This window comes from Euprymna scolopes, chromosome 14, assembly GCF_053919585.1.
Source record: "Euprymna scolopes isolate OS-2025 chromosome 14, ASM5391958v1, whole genome shotgun sequence".
In the NCBI taxonomy this organism is placed as follows: Eukaryota; Metazoa; Mollusca; class Cephalopoda; order Sepiida; family Sepiolidae; genus Euprymna; species Euprymna scolopes.
The window spans coordinates 5,657,782-5,680,517 of NC_136495.1; the positions used below are offsets into that span (position 1 = coordinate 5,657,782).

The window sequence follows — 22,736 nt, forward strand, 5'->3', positions numbered from 1 at the left end:
GTATATATAAACGTATATATAAACGTATATATAAATGTATATATAAACGTATATATAAACGTATATATTAATGTATATATAAACGTGTATATAAACGTATATATAAACGTGTATAGAAATATATATATATAAACGTATATATAAACATATATATAAACGTATGTATAAGTGTATGTATATACATATATATATAAACGTATATATAAACGTGTATATAAACGTATATATAAACGTGTATATAAACGTATATATGTATGTATATATAAACGTATATATAAATGTATATATAAACGTATATATAAATGTATATATAAATGTATATATAAATGTATATATAAACGTAGATATAAATTTATATATAAACGTATATATAAACGTGTATATAAACGTATATATAAATGTATATATAAACGTGTATATAAACGTATATATAAATGTATATATAAACGTATATATAAACGTGTATATAAACGTATATATAAACGTATATATAAATGTATATAAACGTGTATATAAATCTATATATAAACGTATATATAAATGTATATATAAACGTATATATAAACGTATATATAAATGTATATATAAACGTATATATAAATGTATATATAAACGTATATATAAACGTATATATAAATGTATATATAAACGTATATATAAATGTATATGTAAACGTATATATAAATGTATATATAAACGTATATATAAATTTGTATATAAATAGATATATATATAAACGTATATATAAATGTATATATAAATGTATATATAAACGTATATATAAACGTATATATAAATGTATATATAAATGTATATAAACGTATATATAAATGTATATATAAACGTATATATAAATGTATATATAAATGTATATATAAACGTGTATATAAACGTATATATAAACGTATATATAAATGTATATATAAATGTATATATAAACGTATATATACATGTATAAATAAACGTATATATAAACGTATATATAAACTTATATATAAACGTATATATAAATGTATGTATAAACGTGTATATAAACGTATATATAAACGTATATATAAATGTATATATAAACGTATATATAAATATATATATAAACGTATATATAAATCTATATATAAACGTATATATAAATGTATATATAAACGTGTATATATATATATATATAAACGCATATATAAATGTATATATAAATGTATATATAAACGTATATATAAACGTATATATAAATGTATATACAAACGTGTATATAAATGTATATTTAAACGTATATATGAATGTATATAAACGTATATATAAATGTATGTATAAATGTATATATAAACGTTTATATAAATGTATATATAACTGTATATATGAACATATATATAAACGTATATATAGACGTATATATAACTGTATATATGAACATATATATAAACGTATATATACATGTATATAAACGTATATATAAACGTATATATACATGTATAAATAAACGTATATATAAACGTATATATAAACGTATATATAAATGTATGTATAAACGTGTATATAAACGTATATATAAACGTATATATAAATGGGTATAGAAACGTATATATAAATATATATATAAACGTATATATAAATCTATATATAAACGTATATATAAATGTATATATAAATGTGTATATAAATATATATATATATATATATATAAACGCATATATAAATGTATATATAAATGTATATCCCTCTTGAATGACCATCCCTCTTGAAGAAGCCCGCATAAATCGGGCGAAACGTTGAGTATCCAGGTCCTTCCACCTCCATTTTATTTCATAAATGTATATGTAAACGTATATATAAACGTATATATAAATGTATATACAAACGTGTATATAAATGTATATTTAAACGTATATATAAATGTATATATAAACGTATATATAAATGTATGTATAAATATATATATAAACGTTTATATAAATGTATATATAACTGTATATATGAACATATATATAAACGTATATATAGACGTATATATATATAACTGTATATATGAACATATATATAAATTTATACATAAATGTATATAAACGTATATATAAACGTATATATAAATGTATATATAAACGTATATATAAATGCATATAGAAATGTATATATAAACGTATATATAAATGTATATATAAATGTAAATATAAACGTATATATAAACTTATGTATAAATGTATATATAAATGTATATATAAATGTATATATAAACGTATATATAAATGTATATATAATACTAGGAAAAAAGACCTAACGTTGCCCGGGATTAAATGTAGATCAACGAATGATACACACTTTTAGTACTATCATTGCCATCGAAATCGCATATTTTTGGCATATTTAGTTTGTTTACAGTGTTACAAAGATATTACCTTTAACGTTACATAGACACTAACTATATAGGTTTATAGGCATTTCTACAACGTTACATAGAAATTGCCTACGACGTTGCATAGACTTTGTTTACGACATTACATAAAAATTGATTACAACTTACATCGACATTGTCAGAATTTTACATATATATTGCTATTGTCTACAACGTTACATAGACATTACCTCAAGCATTACATAGATGGTATATACAACGTTTAATTGTTACAGCGTTAGACGAAACGCTGAAGTTTCTAATTCTCGCTTTTGAGCATTTCGAACATTTTGAGTTACGTGTTCTAAACATATTCTGGTAAATTATTGTCAAACCTTTTTTGCTTGTTTTTTATGAAAAGAAATAACGAGAGAATTTTTTTTTTTTTTACATGGAGTTCACCACTTATCAAGGCCTAATGGCCACTCAGGGATAAGGGTTATTGTGTGTACAGTAATCAAAGGGATAGTGTAGCAATAGTATTGGAGAAATTGTGAGGTGTCATTACTTGGGGGGGCGGTTCATCAGGAATTTGTTTGTGTTGGACTTGAAGACATCCAGGTTGAAGTCGGGGGGAAAACAGCCAAGCGGAACAGAGTTCTACAGGCGTGCAGTTCTAAGAAAGAAGCTTTGTTCATGGAATCTACGTTTTGATTTAGGCACAGATAGGGAGTGGGGAAAACTATTGACGGTGGTTTCAGCTAGTCGGGTGTTTTTTGAAAAAGATTGGCGGGGGGGACAGAGAATGGAGCTCAGACGAGCACTTGCCATGGAAATAACGATAGAACGATGACAGGCTCGCTACGTCTCTTCTGTGGGAAAGAGGTTGCAGGGTAGAGAAAAAGGCATCCCTCACCAAGCCATTGTCTTACCTGATGCCAAGGTGATTGTTAAAAATGACAGAATAAAAACGAACATTTTTTGTTCAATGTTGCACTCGTTGTAAGCAAAATAACACGACATGAGCTGTGCGCTTTTTATTCGGTATTTATGGTTGCAAATCATTTGTGAAATTCCGGATTTGAGAACCTGTTTGGTTGCAATCGCTTTATCATGAGGAACAGATGTTTTAAATTACAACTTATCTCAAACAGTTATTTAATGATACAACTGATAAGTATATTTTTGTTGGTTTGTTTGTTTGTTTGTTTGTTGGTTTGTTTACTCATTTGAGCAAATGTATTATTAGATTGTTGTGCGGGATGCTTGTAAAATCTGTTTCTGTTCTTTTATGTTAAGATGGAAGCTTTATAAAGAATTTAATTAATGAATCATGAATAAAACTGCATTACAAAAAAAAACAAAAATTCAGTCACATTTGCAAATCTAGTGAATTCAAATGAAATTTCGTTTGGTTTTTATAATAATTGCATCGTTTCACCAAAGAACATGAAAGATTTCGTAAAAAGATAAACAAAGACGGTATTGAGATTTATAATTGTATGGAATCCAGTATTTGCAATAATATTTTGGTTTATGTTGTGCAACTGTTTATGGAAGACTGATTTTGTACTAGTTCATGCATATAGAAAAATCGTATACGTCTATTTATTGTAGTTGTGGATATCCATATGTGCTTACGGCAATATCGTTAACCCGAGAATGTTATTTTTCCTCGAGATGTATTGAATCTATAAATACATCATTTAGTTATTTACTTTTCGTAACGATAAAGAAATCTGTAGGAACCGATGTTGTAATTCTCCATGTGTATGGTATGTTATTTTCAAAAAGTTATTTTTAATAATGCGTTCCAGTATTGGAGAACATGTTGAATACGATTGGAGGTATTCTTTAACTCATTCCACTATTTCTGAAGAATTATGAAAGTATTAGTAATAGAAAAGTTAAGTACTTGAAATTGAGCAATATTTTAATCCGTTATTCTTTGAATACAATCGAGAATCAAGGCAAAATGCAATTTAATTGGAGAGATGGCGTATTGTTTGTTCAATATCCGGTGTAGTATGTTATCAATAGTAAAATGTTTGAAATGAATAATAACAGATGCATTATACATATTTTTTTAAAAAGTTGCACGGTAATGTGATTGCAGTAAGAGGACGTAATGGATACATTAAGTTTGCTTAAGTGGATACATGTAGTTTGCGACACTTTAGATGAGGAGCACGAATTTGAGAGAGGCATTTTGTTCAGAATAAATGTAATAATTTTTAAATGGGTATGAAATTTATGCACAATTTCGCAAAACGTGCTTTAGAACGTGCTAAAAGTGTCGAGATTGAAACATGTGTTTAGGAAGTGTTCGATTATTTTCTATCGAAAATGATGTGGCCAGAGAAAAATCGTGATAATTTTCTATACTATGACATTATGGGGAATTAATACGATTTGGATGTCCGCTTCTTATTCAGTGTTCATGGTTGGAAATCATTTGTGAAATTCCGGATTTGAGAAACTGTTTGATTTCAACTGCTTTATCATGAGGAACAGATGTTTTAAATTACAACTTATCTCAAACACTTATTTAATGATACAACTGATAATTATCTTTTAATGTTTTTTGTTCGTTTTTTTTTTTTAGTTTTTTGTCTGTTTTTACTTGTTGAACAAACATTATCAGATTGTATATACAAAAAACGAGATGATATGTAGAATGTTTGTAAAATCGATGGTATAACTTCGATAGCATGTTCTACTATCAGGGATATCAGCGTTGCCTGTGAGGAGGAGTAATTTATATTTACCAATAGTAATCGGCGTCCTATTATTGTCATATGCGAGGTGAATATTAGTGTAAAAACAAATCAAGGAAAAACTTGTCATAAAAACAAGTTGAATCTTAGTTAACGAGCAAATACACGAATAAGGTTTTACGAAAAAAGAAACGCGCAGTGAGTTTTACTAAAAAAAAAACTAATATTCTCTCTCGCTCACTTTCTCACTCTCTCGCTCTCTCGCTTTCTCTCCTGAAAATAAAATAAAGTCTATATGTTCCAGCACATTCAGTCTTATTTTAGTCACAAACATATTAACCAGAGGTGCGCACAGTATTGTTATGAAGTCTATGACATGAATAGCGCAGTTTTGTTATGAAGTCTATAACATGAATAGCACAGTTTTGTTATGAAGTCTATGACATGAATAGCGCTGTTAATGCGGTACTGAGTGAACGTAACTTACTGAGCCAGGAAGTGCAAAGAGGTCAACAAAGGTTACCGATGACATAGATCAAACCCAGAACTTCCGTTGACAGATCGTGCACCTGCGTTGCGAGACAGGTCAGTGGGGGTATGTTTGGGTGCGAGCGGTTAACGAGAATTATAGCCCCACACATATAATTATAGCCCCACACATATAATTATAGCTTCACACATATACCCTAATATAAATAGAAATACACATGGGGACTTTTTAGTCAGTAAGTCAGTTGAGAATTGAGTTCAAGTTTCGAGTCTGACAAACGAAGTCGTCGGATTGAGCATCTCGTGAAGCGACGAGAGGCAGCTATGTATGGAAGATGAATCAATAGAGAAATTCCCACTCTCCTTCTAAGGATAGGCAGACAACAGGGGTGCGCCATTCAACCCTGAAACCAATAAAGTCCCAATTACCCAGAAAATGATCCCTGCGTTGCTGTTATGAGCTTTTTGTTCTAGACGATCTGACACGGTCAAGAGATGCGATGAAAATATAAAAAGGTATGTTTCTGCTTTTATTTCATAAATTTCCCAAAAAGGGGTGATGTGCCGTAAATATGAACATTGACTCGAAATAAGCAGACATCATCTTATCTTTTACTCGCACCTTTCCCCCAGAGACTTAACACTTTTTCAGCATGAGAGCTACTCATGACATGATTAAATCTAAATGACCTACCACCTACTAAAAATGCAAAACAAATTATTTATAAATATATTGTAAATTATTTTTATATGTACAGTATATGCAGGTGTACGTTGCATTGTTACATCAACCCATGTTGCACAGTACAGCTCTGTACATTTTTTGTCATTACCTTACTCTGATGACTTGCATTAGATGGAATCAGTCAGGGATGCTTGTCTGGATAGTGCCTGCTAATAGATAGCCTCAAACAGACACGGATGCTAATCAGTCATGATAGAACAGTATTTGGACTTAATAATCCTCGTATGAGAAAAGGCTGACTCACATAAATAAGTGAAACCAAATAATGCAGTCAAGAATGTATTACATTTAACGATGTTGGGTCCTTTGTGAATAAGTTCCAGAATTGTCCATAAACTGAATGTCGGTTTATAGTGTCAGAATCTTATCCTTCACTCCAGAAGAGTTCAGGTGAAACGGTGTTGTATTTTTCGATACGAGTGAAACAACCTCAGAATCTTCCTGGAAAGGGAAGCACATATAAGTAACGATTGGCTCGAGTAAAGCAAAGTCTTGAAAGCAGTTGTCGAATTCTGACAGACTGAGAGTCAATTTGTTTTATTTAGCGTACGCTCGCAAGCTGCGCACATGACTGCTCGTGTCTCTAGCTCTTCCGCGAGGTTATGAAAGTTTCCCAGCGCCAAAGTTTGTTTTTTTTCAATACCATGCAATCTACCCAAAATGTGTCTGCGATCGACCAGTCGATCACGATCGACGTAATAGTCACTCGATCGGCTGTGAATAGTGTCCCTTATCATTTTATGTAACAGAATACGTTCGATCAAACATATTAGTAAATATAACCCGCACAACCAAATATTAGGCTGACGAAGAAATGACACACAAAGAAAATTAGCCTAGTGTAACGTCGTCGTTACTTTTTTTATTGTGTCGTGTCACTTCAAACCTTCCAGACCTACACGTTGTATGGTACCGCCGCAAAGGAACAAACAAAGAAAAGAAAAAAAAATCCGATTCAGCATTTTTTTGAAAAAATGCTAATGAAATGCATTTATTCGTGGTTCTCCCAAAACAACGCATTTCATTATATTTCAAAAGTCTTTTCACACACACGTGTGCTTTTTAAAAGTCTCTGTCTCCTTGTCAGCGCTTTTTTTTTTTTTTTTTTTTGCTCTCGTATTTACACGTCTATTTCCCCGGTCGCATTTTTCTTCTCTCTCGACCACATGGAGTGTTTTTCTCTCTTTTTCTTGCAACATAAGCTCACTCACACTTGTTAATTTGTATACGTGCTTTAACGACTGCTGCTGTTAGTATTTTCGCCAGCCAGCTATTCTTTGGCTCTTGCTGATATTTTCACACGCGCCCATACACGCTCTGTTATACTAGCAATGGTACACTATTGCAAAAGCAAAGAAGTTCCTTTAAACATATAGAATATGATCCCGTAGTTATGCCATCGATTTTCCAGACACCTTGTTTGTGTGTGCATGTGCGCGCGTGTGTATACGCATGTGTGTGCGTGTGTGTGTGTGTGTGTGTGTGTGTGTGTGTGTGTGTGTGTGTGTGTGTGTGTGTGTGTGTGTGTGTGTGTGTGTGTTTTGAATGAAAATCTGTCTATTACAAATTACTAACAGTAAAATGTTGAAATTGTCCGTCTTCGTCTTATGGATTATGATAAATCTTTTTTTCATAATGAGGAAGACGATTACTAGTTATGTTCGCTGGTCCCTGGTGTGTCCACATAGCGAGATGCGCTGCGTATGACGTCCAGAATACATGAACCACTGCAATTAGGAATGCAAATGTTATGATCATTGTTTCGGTGGCGGACTTTACAGCCAATGTAATAAAAATCCAAGGACCATTATGAGCATGATGCTGATCAGCTTCTCATGTTGGCAATCAAAGAATTCCTTGATGATTATGTCGCTCATATATCTCTTTTGATCCCCACGACTTTTTATATTTGTTTGGTATCATTTTTTATGCTTTTATTCGTGTGCGTAGCAACACCAAGACCAGTCTTATTTTACCCATGAGCCTGTCACAGAAATAGTCATTATCTATCAATATAACAAAGAACAGTGCCATAGCAAAAATGTTATATTATCCGATTGTGTGCACCAAATCCAACATGCTATATAAATTGTTTGCAATATCGATGTCATAACTTCGAGATTATGTTTTTTGTAGCAAGGCTACCCGCCATTGCCCTGGCAAATAGCACGTGTTTTTATCCATAGCAATTGTAAACCTTACTGTAAAAAGCTAAACAACTCATCAACATAAATCTGAGAATTGTCCATCCAAAGTAAATCTTTTCGCAGCTAGAAAGACGATTACCGGTGATGTTTGTCGGTCTCTGGTGTGTGTGCATATAGCGAGACTCATGAACCACTGTAATTTGGTGTGTAAATGTCGCGATCACTGTTCCTGTGGCGAACTCCACAACCAATATATTTCATCCTTCCAAAAAAGTACAGCATCCTCATCACTATTTACGAGTGATAGAACAGGTTGCACTGTTATTATTCACATTACAACCGATACCTGCACGTGTCTGGGTTTTTTTTTTGGGGGGGGGGTCGTATTATTTATTGACATTTTCATTGAGTCGATGTAAACCATTACTACTACTGTCTGTTACAGTTTATATTATTTTTAAAAAATACAAACGGAAGATTTGAAATCTGATTAACATAAAACTTACTGGTGCAATATCGATGTCATAACATCCGTGTTTTGACAAGCTTCTGGGTTTGACCTTTACTCCTGATCTGAAATGGAACACGTACATCAAGTCTGTTGCCAAGGTCACTGGAAAGATGGTGGGATCCTTCTACTGCTCCAGAAGATATCTCACTACTGATGCAATTCTCTATCTATATAAACGCCAAGTACGTCCAAGGATGGAATACTGCTGCCATATCTGGGCAGGAGCTGCTAAAAACAGCCTATCCTGCCTTGACAGAGTACAACATAGACTTCGTGGCTTAGTGGGGATGCCCTTTTCTCTACCCTGCAACCTCTCTCCCACAGAAGAGACGTTGCGAGCCTATCCTTGTTTTATCCTTATTTCCATGGCAGGTGCTCGTCTGAACTCCAATCTCTGGTCCCCCCCCTCGCCAATCTTTCACGAAAAACACCCGTCTAGCCGAATCCATTGTGAAAAATTTCCCCCAGTCTTTATCTGTGCCTAAATCAAAACGTGGATTCCATGAACAAAGCTTCTTTCTTAGAACTGCACGCCTGTGGAACTCTGTTCCATCTGCCTGCTTCCCACCTGACTACAACTTGGATGTGTTCAATTCCAACGTTAACAAATTCCTAATGAACCGCCCCCTTAAGTAAACACTTCATCAAATCTCCACACTAACGTAATGTACTTGCAATAGCCCTTATCCCTGAGTGGCTTCCGGGCCTTGATAAGTGGTGACCACTGTGTAAAAAAAAATGATAGCTTTTAAGTTGTGTTATTTGGATTCTTCAGACTACTGTTCACATTTTAAGTTTTATTTGCACAATGCTTCGGTCGATGTAACCGCCAACCTTTTCCATTTGTTTCTTGTCGAACTCGGGAATCTGTACAGAATTTGGAACGGAACCCTTTTTTTATCCAGGGGGGTAGCATACTCTCGTTCCGTCAGGAGTTTGGGGGTTTATTTTGTAGCTCGACCTTACAGTGTGAATGACAAAGTATTGTAGTTAAGTTACTCTGGGTGATATGCATGTGGGACAACCCTAGTTGTGCATTCTGAAGCGTTCCGGTTTGGATATTCGAAATGATCGTTCACTTCTCTCCATGGCTGCTGTAGGGGCGTTGTCAGTACGAAGGCAAAGATGCGATGCTTAGTTTGGAGTCTCGTCTATCCGAGGTTAAGAGATATATCTAGGAGAGGTATGGAGTTTTTTTTTTAGGTATCCAGAGCTTCAGAATCTGAGCGAGTTGTTATGATAGAACAGTTACTTTGTGTAATGATGAGGGGGGGCTGACCACTTGAGACATTGTAAGTAAGGGTTTCTGTTTTAATCCTCTTATGAGCTATGGGTGTAAAAATTTTATTGTGATCGGTTGTTCATAGTAAGCCAAAGATCGTTTCGGCGGAGATTTTTTTGTCATTCGTGCTTTACTGTTATTCTTACGTTTTTTTATTATAGTCTATACATCTATGTCTATATATATGTGTGTGTGTGTGTGTGCGTGCGCACCATGTGCAGCCGTGATTGTCTGTCTATGTATGTATGTCTATCAATGTCATCTACGTAGATGTTTATCGATATCTACGTATGTATATCTATGAATGTGGTTGTGCCTCCTCTAGTGTGTGCATATGCATTGCGATAAAGACACCAAACATTTTTTGGTCTTCTCTGATCAATTCTTCCCGTCACTGGTCGATGCCGAAAAGGAACATCTGACGAAAACATTATCTTCTGGCATGGATTCTTTATTCGTCTAACGAGTGAACGGGGGAGAAGCCATCGCAATGTCGACTTAAACTTTCTTGCGTTTTCTTCGACGCATCTTCGTATCTAATCCGGCACGTCCGTTTTTCCCAAAATCAGAAGCTAGACTGCACTTGCATGCGAACGAAAAGATATCTTTTCTCTCTTTCTTTTTGTACATCGGTTTCTTTTACATAAACGTTGACCCTAAGTACCGCGTTTGATATCCGTCAACCCCTGGAACTCTTTTTACACAAAACAACCTATGAAGCAACTCACAATTTCCAACTTGCCGGCGTAGCCCGGGATAGATAATATATCAGTATGTCGACGCCCATGAGAGAAGAGTAATTCGCTGATGAAAAGAAAGTTTGTCAGAAAGTTGGAAAGTTATTTGGGATATTTTGTGGCAAAAGTGGGAGGAGGAAATGGCTGTACAGAAAAGCCGACAATGTGGTTTGACTCACATACTTGGGTAATGCCTGGGAGGGGCTGTAGAAAATTCCAACCTATAATGGAGATTGGTCGATAACTGACCAAATTTGAAGAATAGGGTCTGACATTTTCTTTGGCCGGTAGTGTATAAAAACAATCCTGGGGTTATTTATTTATTTTGAGAAGAGAGAGGGGCATTATATAATGTGACCCTACGTTAGCAAACTAGCAGCTTTGGCTAGTAAATAGATTTTAGAAACTAGTTCCAGTTTAAGAAGTCACTGAGTCCAAAACGTGTCGTGAAAAAAAGCCGCAGCTGATTTGACAGGAAAGGGATCACAGAGTCACACTATGAAGGTTAACGAGAGCAGACACCTGAAGCGGAAGTTCCATTTTGTGGAAACGAGATGTGGCAAGATTTAATGAGAGTTTTGACAAGATCACGTTCTAGTGCGAGATTTAGAAAAAAAGAATTTGCTCTTGGAGGCAAGAAAACATACACGTGGCTTAAGATGTAGTCAGCGAAATGAAGACCCCCCTTCTTAAGATAAAAGTCTAGTAAAGGATTTGGCTATGCGTTTCCAAACTTCTATATTGTTGAATATCCTGGAAAGCACTGGATAGCGTAATTGAAGTGGAAGTGGTTGCGATTGTCAATGTTATGAAATAAGAAATATTCAACCGTTGGAAAAATAAAACAATTAGAATAAATGTGTACAACATGACAGTTGAAGTTTAATGTCAACAAAATATGACAAGATTTGTTTATATATTGAAGATTAGAATTTGGGTTTTAGCAAAAGAAAAGTTAACTTTTTAACTTTTACTGAAACAGTGATAGGATAGGCCTGTGGCGTCAATTTGAAAATAAAGGAGAGATTTTTAATATGCATGTAAGAGTTAGAGATTAGCTGTCAGTCATAGGGGCATTTCGACTAGCTACCTAGAAACAACGCCATACACTAGATAAATGCTTTAAAACTCCGGAGGAGACAACAGGAATGTAAATAAATGTTTATATATGTAGAGAAATATAAGTTAGCGTCATGGTGTTTTCTTTTGGAGGAAGAATTATTTTTGCAGCGTAGCACCTATGAAAAAACTATGAAAGAGAAAAGAAGAAATAGAAAAAGGTATGACGTCATTCGTCGTGTGTTATTGTCCGATCATGAACTCTACTTGATTGTATATATCACAGCCCTCTGTAATAATAATAATAATAATAATAATAATAATAATAATAATAAGATTAAGAAGACCTAGGAGCTAAAGTCATGTAACCTGCTGACGTCATTGAATTTGGACTATTGATCACGTGCCCCAAGAAACAACCAGAAGTAGATAAGGTGAATATTAGTGCAAAAAACGAATTAAGGTAAAACTTGTCAAAAAACAAAGTTGAGTCTTAGTTTACGAGAAAATACACGAATAAGGTTTTATGAAAAATAACGCGCAGTGAGGTTTACTAAAAAAAACTAATTCTCTCTCTCTCTCTCTCTCTCTCTCTCTCTCTCTCTCTCTCTCTCTCTCTCTCTCTCTCTCTCTCTCTCTCTCTCACTCGAAAGATAGGTAACTGTTTTCAGGGATTTAGCAGAAAAGCCATTTTAGTTAATAATGAAGACAATGAAATGAAGTTTCATTTTAACAATTAATAAACAAACTTTGTTATCTTCGTTAGTAGCTTTGGTAGAAGAGAGAAACGTATTAGTATGAGAGTTCATTGAAAGAGAGAGAAAAGTGTTCCATGTGTTTAAAGATAGATTTAATATCATGCCGGCTGGTTGAAGAAGAGAATAGTTCAGTGTTCGTGTGTGAACGTGTTTATAGCTAGTAGTCACCAGAGCAAAAGAAAAAGAAAGGACAAAGACTTCACTGCGTGTTGACGTGTTGTCGTGGGTGGGTGTGAGTTGTATGTTCTTTAGCATGACACAGAACGTTCGTTTGGGTACAGCATGTGAACGCAAGTAGTAGTTTGAAGAGAAGCTTGTTTTATACTCACGTTCGGCCTGTGGCGAAAGCCCCAAGCTAATGTGTGCTGCCAGCTGAAGCCAGGCGGAAAAGAGAATTAAAGGTTCGTGATTTCACCTTTTATATACACGGTCACGTGATTGTGAGCTGGCTTGTGATTGGACAAGCCAGGGAGAAATGGATTTCAAATCTCGAAGTCGTGAGAAGTAGTCTCTGCCTGTTTGTTGTGGCTGCTACACCAACAAGCGAAAAAAAGGTCAAAACTTCAAATATATAACAAATGAATATTATCAAAGGCAACATAAGTTACTTTTCTACCTACTTAGATAAATTTGTGTGCGTTTAACGGAATCTAAAGTTTTTTTTTCGGTTCGAAAAAAGAACTTGTATCGAGCCGATAAAGTAAACAGGCAATTGAAACAAAAGCACGCTGACTTCGGAGCGTCAAAAATGGTTCAAAATTCGAAAAAATAAACAAAATACTGATAGAAATCCAGGAAATGTCAGGAAGTGACAATTATTGGGTGAATTTCTATTAGTATTTTTTGAAATTTTGAACCATTTTTGATGCTCTGAAGACAGCGTGTTTTCGTCGGCCGTTATATTTGGATGCATGCATTTAAAAAATAGAATTTCTTGTCAAGTAGAAAATAGGAAAGTAAGATTTTATGAGTTTTATTATTAGTAAAATTTGAAATTTCATAAGGATATTTGAAAAAATCCCATCTTATGTTTAGGAGGAAACTGTTTTACTAATAGATTATGTTTAATTAAGAATACAACACGAAATGAACAACAAACTTCTTTTCAACAATAACAACATAGAAGGATATTTATTTGCAGCAAAAGTTGAAGGTCGAACTGAGAGGAAGAAGGGATAGAAAGTCTGTGTATTTCTTGTGTCGTCCCCAGTTAATAGCAGTTGTCTCCAGTGGAGACCGTCGATGCTAGGGTAAAAGTGCCCGGTGGCCAAGAGACAAGATAGGAGAGGTGTTGCTTGGCTAAAGGTCCAGTCCTGACTGACTGGCGTTCTCTCAAGTCTTTAGGGAGCAAATGAATCAATGCGCCCTCTTAGCTAATAGGTCAGCCTGTGCTCGAAGAACTCAGAAGGGGGGGGGCATTGATTCACTAGAGAAAATAGTTCTTTGTAACTGCTGCATATTAATTATTTATCAAAGAAATCGTTAAATGTGTTTATATTATTAGAGTTTAATATTATTTTTCTTTGACTGTATGTTTGTTAGTGTCAAAAAAGTGACAGAAAACAGTTGAAAAGGAAACAGGTTAGTCGTGGAAAGGGTTTCTATGTGGAGATGTGGATTAAAGATTAGTCAGACCTGTTGAAAGAGACAGAGTTCATGTATGTTCGTGTCTAAAGTAGTTGTGAAAACGTGCGTCACAAATGATTAGAGACAGTAGTGTAGGACGAAAATTGGAGTCATGTTGACTTGTTTGTATTCGTGTCTTAGCCGAACCCTGAGCCCAAAGGCCGAGTGAGTTCTGTCGAGTCCCAAAAGAGAAGTTGGGGCACAAACAGGTCGGTTCCACATAGAGCTGTTGTCAGTCCAAGATCTAAGAAGAAAGAGATGACTCGGCTTCTGATTGAACAAGCCAAGAAGGAAGTGTATTCAAAATCTCCAGCCGCGAGAATTCGCTCCTGCTTGTGTTCGTTGCAATTTCGCCTGCTACAAGATCCCGTTTACAGAAAGAGACAGCGAATTAAGGTGAGTTCACATGCAATCATATTTATAATGAACATTGTTAGGTGTAAAAATGCCACTCATATAAGAAACATTATTTTGATACGATTCAAGAAATGTAGACTCACCAATGGAGTATTGTTGTCACATTTGGGCTGGTGCATCTGCTACTAGTCTCTCACTCCTGGACAGGGTCCAAACAAAGAGTCACCAACTTAATAGGTCTTGAACTGTCATCTAAGCTTCAACCTCTGTCCCATCAACGAAATGCTGCATCCCTCTGCCTGTTTTACAAGGATTTTAATGGTGCATGCTCTGGTGAACAACAAGCACTTGTATCCCCTCGACGTAAATACCCCGACAAACCTGACAAGCAGCAAAGTCCCACCCCTACACAGTAGAGATCCCTGGATGTAAGAAAGCCTTTTACTCTAATAGTTTCTTTCTCAAAACTGTTAGACTTTAGAATTCCCTTTCGGGTTCCTGCTTCCCCAACTGTAGTGACACACAGAAGTTCAAGTGTAATGTGAACAGATATCTTGCTGCTCAACTCCCTACATAGTACCCCTGCAACTTATGTCCTGCTAGCAGCCCCTACATCAAAGTGTCCTATTTGGGGTGAAATTAAAAAAAAAAACTTTTGTACACACGTTTGTGTAAAACCAATACTTGATATACCATAACGTGAATGAAGTAAAGAACCTTTTATAGATAATTATAAAACAATTCAAGTTTGGCAGAATGCGCTTACAGAAGGTCGGAGGTTACATCGGCCGAAATGTTCTGTGAATAACATCCAAGATTATAATAATAGTCCGAATAATACAAATTATCAATCCTCATCTAAAAAATTCCGAAACTATTTATTTTATTTATTTCATCTAATATTAAAATTTTATTTGAATCCTAACAAACTTGGTTAATATTTTCGTATTTTGTATCATGGCATCTTCGTTATGTTTTATGGTTTTACTAGCTGGACGCCCGGCATTGCCTGGTCGTACATTACGCTTAAACATATTTTGATCTATGTAGATTGTCTATGTATTATTATAGAATTAATCCTCTATTGAATATTATATATTGCGAGAAATAATTTGCTTGGTGGACTAATTCGCAAAAAAAAAAAGAATCTATATATCTATAAAACTGAACGTGTCTGTCTGTCTGTCTGTCTGTCTGTGTGTCTGTGTACATTTCCCTACGCAATAACTCTGTCAATTATTAGTCTATAGACTCGAAATTTGAAATACCGGGTACTGAGATTTGACAAAATCGATGTGACGGGTGTCAGCCAGAAATTTGGCTGTTAAGGGGTCAAATTTCAACGATTTGACCTTTAAGAACTCTACCAAACTCCTCCGACAATTTTGGGTCTAGACACTTGAAATTTTAGATATAGGTTCCTTGAACCTGGATCTAACTTAATAAAGTGATTTGAGCCCGAAACTATAAATTTTAAGGGGTCATAATAGGGGTCAAAGTTTTAAAAAATTAACCATTTTTTTTGTTTTTTTTGCTTTTTTTGCACAGCATACACCTCCAAACACCCGAGCAACGCCGGGCACCCCTGCTAGTAATAAATAAAATAAAATGGTGGCAGAAAAAAGTGTTACCGTGACATTTATTTGGTGGGTTTCTACCACCATTTTGTTGAATTTCTTATTTTAAAGTGATTATCGAGTCTTCATAGACATCGCAGCCATCTTTTCTTGTTCTCCAGCAGCGTACAACATTACTCGTTTTTCGAACCAAATAAACATTTTACATTAAATAAAAACACTAAAAAACTTATTCGGTTAGGTAGAAAAGTAACTTATCTTGCCTTTAATAACATTTGTTATATATATGCATTTGGATAACTTTTTCGCACCTCTGTGGATTGCAAAACAAACCCGAGTTTTATATAAAGATAGAGACAGAGATTTTTTGCAACAAATGTGAAGAGAGGGTGAGAAGAGGACATTTGGAGATAACAAACGTGAATATCAAATATTCTCATTTGTTTATGATAAGCAACATGTTTAAATTCGATGCTTGTTAAGATAACAATCGATTAAATATATCGTTGTAAACAAAAACAATATTACGTTCCGTATTTTCATGTCGAAAATAGTAATATATCCAAAGATTATGAAAATTCATCAAGTAGAACAACTGCTTTTATGTTTTTAGTAACAAAAAAACAAAAGAAAAGTCTATCGCTATAGACAACAAATTTTGCAGCCATGGCACAAATAATCTAAAATATTTGTTTCGGAGTTATGTCCCCTGCATATAGCCTTCTCGTCGGCAACAAAAGATGACAAAAAAAGTTGATTTAAAAAATATCGAGCACTTCTGCATTACCCGGACGGCGCCATTGTTAGGGAGCGATAACTCCAATTTCTTCTTGTTCAAATAGCACAGCAAATAAATAACATTTTTTCCAAACACAAAAATATTTGAAAACCAAAACGTTTATTGTATAAATATGTATCAATATATAATTGTAAAAACATTTATTGTATAAATATGTATCAATATATAATTGTAAAAACATTTATTGTATAAATATGTATCAATATATAATTGTAAAAACATTTATTGTATAAATATGTATCAATATATAATTGTAAAAACGTTTATTGTATAAATATGTATCAATATATAATTGTAAAAACGTTTATTGTATAAATATGTATCAATATATAATTGTAAAAACGTTTATTGTATAAATATGTATCAATATATAATTGTAAAAACGTTTATTGTATAAATATGTATCAATATATAATTGTAAAAACGTTTATTGTATAAATATGTATCAATATATAATTGTAAAAACGTTTATTGTATAAATATGTATCAATATATAATTGTAAAAACGTTTATTGTATAAATATGTATCAATATATAATTGTAAAAACGTTTATTGTATAAATATGTATCAATATATAATTGTAAAAACGTTTATTGTATAAATATGTATCAATATATAATTGTAAAAACGTTTATTGTATAAATATGTATCAATATATAATTGTAAAAACGTTTATTGTATAAATATGTATCAATATATAATTGTAAAAACGTTTATTGTATAAATATGTATCAATATATAATTGTAAAAACGTTTATTGTATAAATATGTATCAATATATAATTGTAAAAACGTTTATTGTATAAATATGTATCAATATATAATTGTAAAAACGTTTATTGTATAAATATGTATCAATATATAATTGTAAAAACGTTTATTGTATAAATATGTATCAATATATAATTGTAAAAACGTTTATTGTATAAATATGTATCAATATATAATTGTAAAAACGTTTATTGTATAAATATGTATCAATATATAATTGTAAAAACATTTATTGTATAAATATGTATCAATATATAATTGTAAAAACGTTTATTGAAAAAAGTCTGCATAAGAAAATATAATTTTAATAAAACATTTTTTGAATTAAAGCAATGTTGGATTTTTTTTCCGAAACATTTTTTGAATTAAAGCAATGTTGGCTTTTTTACCGAACAATTTGTATCGCATATCCTTCCATATTTCCATAGAGTAAACACAAAATCAGCAGGAGCAGTGATAGTGACAACAATAGCGGCGCTAAGACTAACCCCGTTTGTCGACACAAACTAAACAGACTTACTAAATGCACATGAGATGTCAAGGTCTATTTTTTCTGTGTCTACATCAACGGCATAATTCGCAAGTCATCCCAGCAAAGAAAACCACTAGAGGGAACCATTCATCATAAAAAGAGTCAAACTTGAACATCACAGCCGACACATAATAACCCATGGAACATTATAAAAGAACAATTCTTACTTGAATACATCCATGACTTATCATCTTCAATCTGATATGGACACGTGAGCAGATGTATGTTAAGACGTGAAAACTAACACAAATCTAAAACGAAAATGACGCATCAATGCCGGGAGCCAATCATGTCTTCAACTATGTCTGCAGGCCAAGTATAAATACAGCTTGTTTTGCAATAACCAGGCAGACACCACACCCAAGTTAAATTGTTCAATGGAGGGGGAAACGTTTCTATACTAAAATAGTTTTCTTGTTGCACACTGCCAGAGTGCCCCCTTTTGGGAGAGCTGGTTTTCTCCCACATTTAAAACGATCGTGTGTCACATTTTGTTTTCGTGGGGAAGCAAATAAATACCAAGAACAGGCTAGATTGCCGAGCAGTGAGGTTCGTGAGGTTCGTCCCGACAGCAGCTCAAGCCACAGCACCAGACGCAGTCAGCCATTGCTGATATCACCTAAAACAACAACAGCAGCAGCCCTGGTTACAACATCAGCAGCAGCCCTGGCTACAGCATCAGCAGCAGTCAGCCATGGCTGACATTACTTAAGACATCAGCAGCAGCCCTGGCGACACCATCAGCAGCAGCCAGCCACCGCCAACATCACCACGATATCAGCAGCAGCCCTAGCTACAGCATCAGTAGCAGCCAGCTGCCGCTGACCTCACCTAACACCAACGGCATCGCAAGTCACCACATCAGCAGTAGCCAATCGTCATCAACCTCATGCAATGTAGCATTTTAATATCATGACTGAATCTGTCTAAAATGGTGTTTGAAAACTACATAAAGTAGTGGCTATTAGCCTAGATGTATTGAATTTGTATGTGGCATCTGTTGTTGCAAGCATACGATACTTTGGTTCAGAGGGGAAATACTGGAATCATTTTATTATATATAGGAGATAAAACAAATATTTTTTAATTATTTGAATACTTCAGCTTTATGAAATGAGGCAATTTTTATGGACTCAAATTTATTTTGTTTAGTTTTCGTAACATTAAATATGGAGAAAGGGTAGAACACATAAAACAATTTTTCCTCATATATTTAATGAAACCTATTTTGAATACGTAAATTCAATTAAAATGAATAAGTATCAAAAATTTCATGAAAATCTGACCATTAGTTGATTTTTGCTAGATTTGTTAAACATAAGTATGTTTACGGCTTCAAAACGATCACTACATAGGAACGTTGTTTTTAAGGCATCGATAATGTAAACACGATTTTAGTCTCGCATTTTCGTTATTTTCATCCGATGTAACAAAATTGTTTTAAATATTAGTTTATTTGAAGCTTCTTTTAAAATGATAAAAAATTTAGGATGATAATATTTAATTAAATTACAGTTACATCGTGTTACATAGGGGGGGGGGGTAATTCTGTAGCATGCGTTGGAGGTACCTATTGTACATATCGTTGAGAAATGTTGCAAAATTGGAACAATATCATAAGGAAATACAAATGAGGTAATAATTATTATTATTATGCTCCATCAGTGTTTGCTTGTTGACAACCAGTAAGTGTGAATAGAAATAGGAAGAAAGTTTAATCCTCGGACCTCGTGATTCCACGAGAGCGAAGACGAGGTCCCAAATTCTCGCAAGATTTAGGGTCTCCCTGACACTTCTCTCCCAAGAGTAAAACTCTAAACACAAAATCTATTCGTTTTAAAGGGAGATAACTTAGTCATCTCTACCCATCTATAGACGTGTAGCAATCATAAATATAGACTTGTTTCTCTTGTGAAGAAACATACCTGCAAGGCGATTTGGTTATATGTTGACCAATCAGCTTCCAAGATCCCCTGAAGAAGTATGTCAACTCCTTCATTTATTGGATATTCTCTTTCTATCAGGATAAGTAGTGTGTGTTTAGGGAATATGGATGGAAAAGGTAATTCTTCCAAAAGAGCAATAAAACATATTGAAACGAAATCATAAAAGGATATCACACCTGGGACCCACCCTTGGCAAAATACTTATGACTTTTCATAAACATTTAAAAGAACTCATAAATCAATAAGTGTGAAAACAAAAACACTGCATCCTTAAGATTATATTGACTGATGAACTGGAACAAATATACTGAGCACATTGCAAAGGCTCCTGCAAAGGTGGGTTCCCTCTATCGTGCTAGAAGACTACTCACACCTTAATGTATCCTGTACCTCTACAAAGCCACCATTTGCACATGCATAGAGTATTGTTACCACATTTGGACTCGCGCATCTACGACTACTCTCTCCCTCTGGGATAGGGTCTAAAAGAGTCTTCAATCTAATAGGTCCCATTTTGTCAACTAAGCCCAACACCTGTCCCATCGCCGCAATTTTGCATCTTTGTGCCAGTTTTACTAGTACTTTATTGGAATGTGCTCTGATGAACTTGTTGCACTTGTGCCCCCTCACCATACATATCCCTAACAAACCTGCTTAGCAACAAAATCACACCCCTTCGATGTTGAGCTCCTAAATGCCAGAAAGCTTTCTACTCTAATAGTTTCTGCCCTCCAACTTTGCAATCCACTTCCTGCTACCTGCTTTCCCGACTGTACTGATATGCAGAAGTTTAAATGTAATGTTTTTTTTTACATTTTCACCCCAAACAAGGCACATTGCCACTTTGGTGTAGGGGGCTACTATCAGGGGCAGCAACTACTGGGGTACTATGCAGGGATTTGGGCAGCAAAATGCCGGTTCATGTTGCACTTGAACTTCTGTATGTCAGTACAGTTAGGGAAGCAGGAACCTGGAATGGAATTCCAGAGTCTAGCGGTTGTGGGGAAGAAACTACTGGAGTAGAAAAATCTTTTACATCTTGGGATCTCTACTGTGTGGGGGTGGGATTTAGCTGCCTGTCGGGTTTGTCGAGGGTGTCTACGTCGTGGGGGCACAAGTGTCTGCAGTTCGTCAGAGCATTCACCATTAAAATACTTGTAGAACAGGCAGAGGGATGCAACATTTCGTCGATGGGACAGAGGCTGAAGCCTAGATGCCAGTTCAGGGCCTATCAGATTGGCGACTCTTTTTTTAACCTTGTCTAGGAGCGAGAGACTAGTAGCAGATGCACCGGCCCAAATGTGACAACAATACTCCATACATGGGCGAATGGTGGCCTTATAGAGGTACAGGATACTTTCAGGTGTCAGTAGTTTTCTAGCACAGTAGAGAAAGCCTACCTTTTTCGCAGCGGCCCTGGCAATGTTTTCAATATAATTGTTCCAACTCATGTTTCCTGTGAACGTTAGGCTAATTAGTTTGAAAGATGTTCTCTCGGACAGGGAGTCACTGGCCATTGCTATAGGTGGTAGAGAGGGTTTCTTGTAATTATTGAAGGAAACCAGTTTAGTCTTGGCAGTAAACCAACATCTTGTTAATCTTTCCTACCCATGGTCCCAAATAGTAGCCCTTTATGTCCAAGTGGTGATGTGCCCTGTTGAGGATGAACATGATTAAAAAAACAAAAGTAAAATTATTATTTAGCAAATATTTCAAAACAATGTAATTAAACAACATACCAGAGGCTAATTTGTGCCTAAATATCACCAAAATAAACAATATGGTTATGGTTATAAAAAGAATACTTCATAAGAGATAATTATTAATGACCTGTTCACAAAATAGCACAACAAACAAACCCAGAAAATGGTAGTGCAGTGGTAATGGTTGAAATAGCCCTAAACTTTAGAGCCAAAACTGAAGAACCGCTGCTCAAAACAACGAGATATTATAAAAAGGCTGACTGGGAAGCCATCAGGGATCTCATCAGGGACGCCCCATGGCAAAATATCTTTTCACTTTCTGCTGAACATTCCGCAGATGAGGCCACTGAATAGTTCAAAACGGCAATTGAAGCACATGTTCCCACGCGCAAATGTTATAGCAAGCCCCACTCTCCCCAATAGTTTACTTCTACTTGTGTAGTTGCATTAGCGCACAGGCAGCATGTGTACCACAACTTTAACGGACACAAGTCCAGTTCAAACAGGCAGAAGTATATAGAAGCCAGAAGTAACTGTAAGAAAGAAATAGCGACAGCTAAGAGATAATTAACTGAAACCACTAAAAAAACGCATCGAAGCACAGAAATTAGGAACCCGCGACTTCTGAAAAATCTACAACAGTAAATAATGGGTAA

At 34.5% G+C, this 22,736-nt stretch overlaps 1 protein-coding gene across 1 annotated transcript in view; it reads right to left on the reverse strand.

Annotated features, from left to right (window-relative positions):
- LOC145293331 (uncharacterized) overlaps positions 1 to 3,346 on the reverse strand; it is a 36,633-nt gene extending 33,287 nt beyond the window's left edge. Inside the window, exon 1 of the mRNA XM_080139974.1 lies at positions 3,256 to 3,346. Coding sequence (XP_079996100.1) covers positions 3,256 to 3,346 — 91 coding nt within the window. The remainder of the gene's footprint in view (positions 1 to 3,255) is intronic.
- Between the last annotated feature and the right edge of the window lie 19,390 nt (positions 3,347 to 22,736).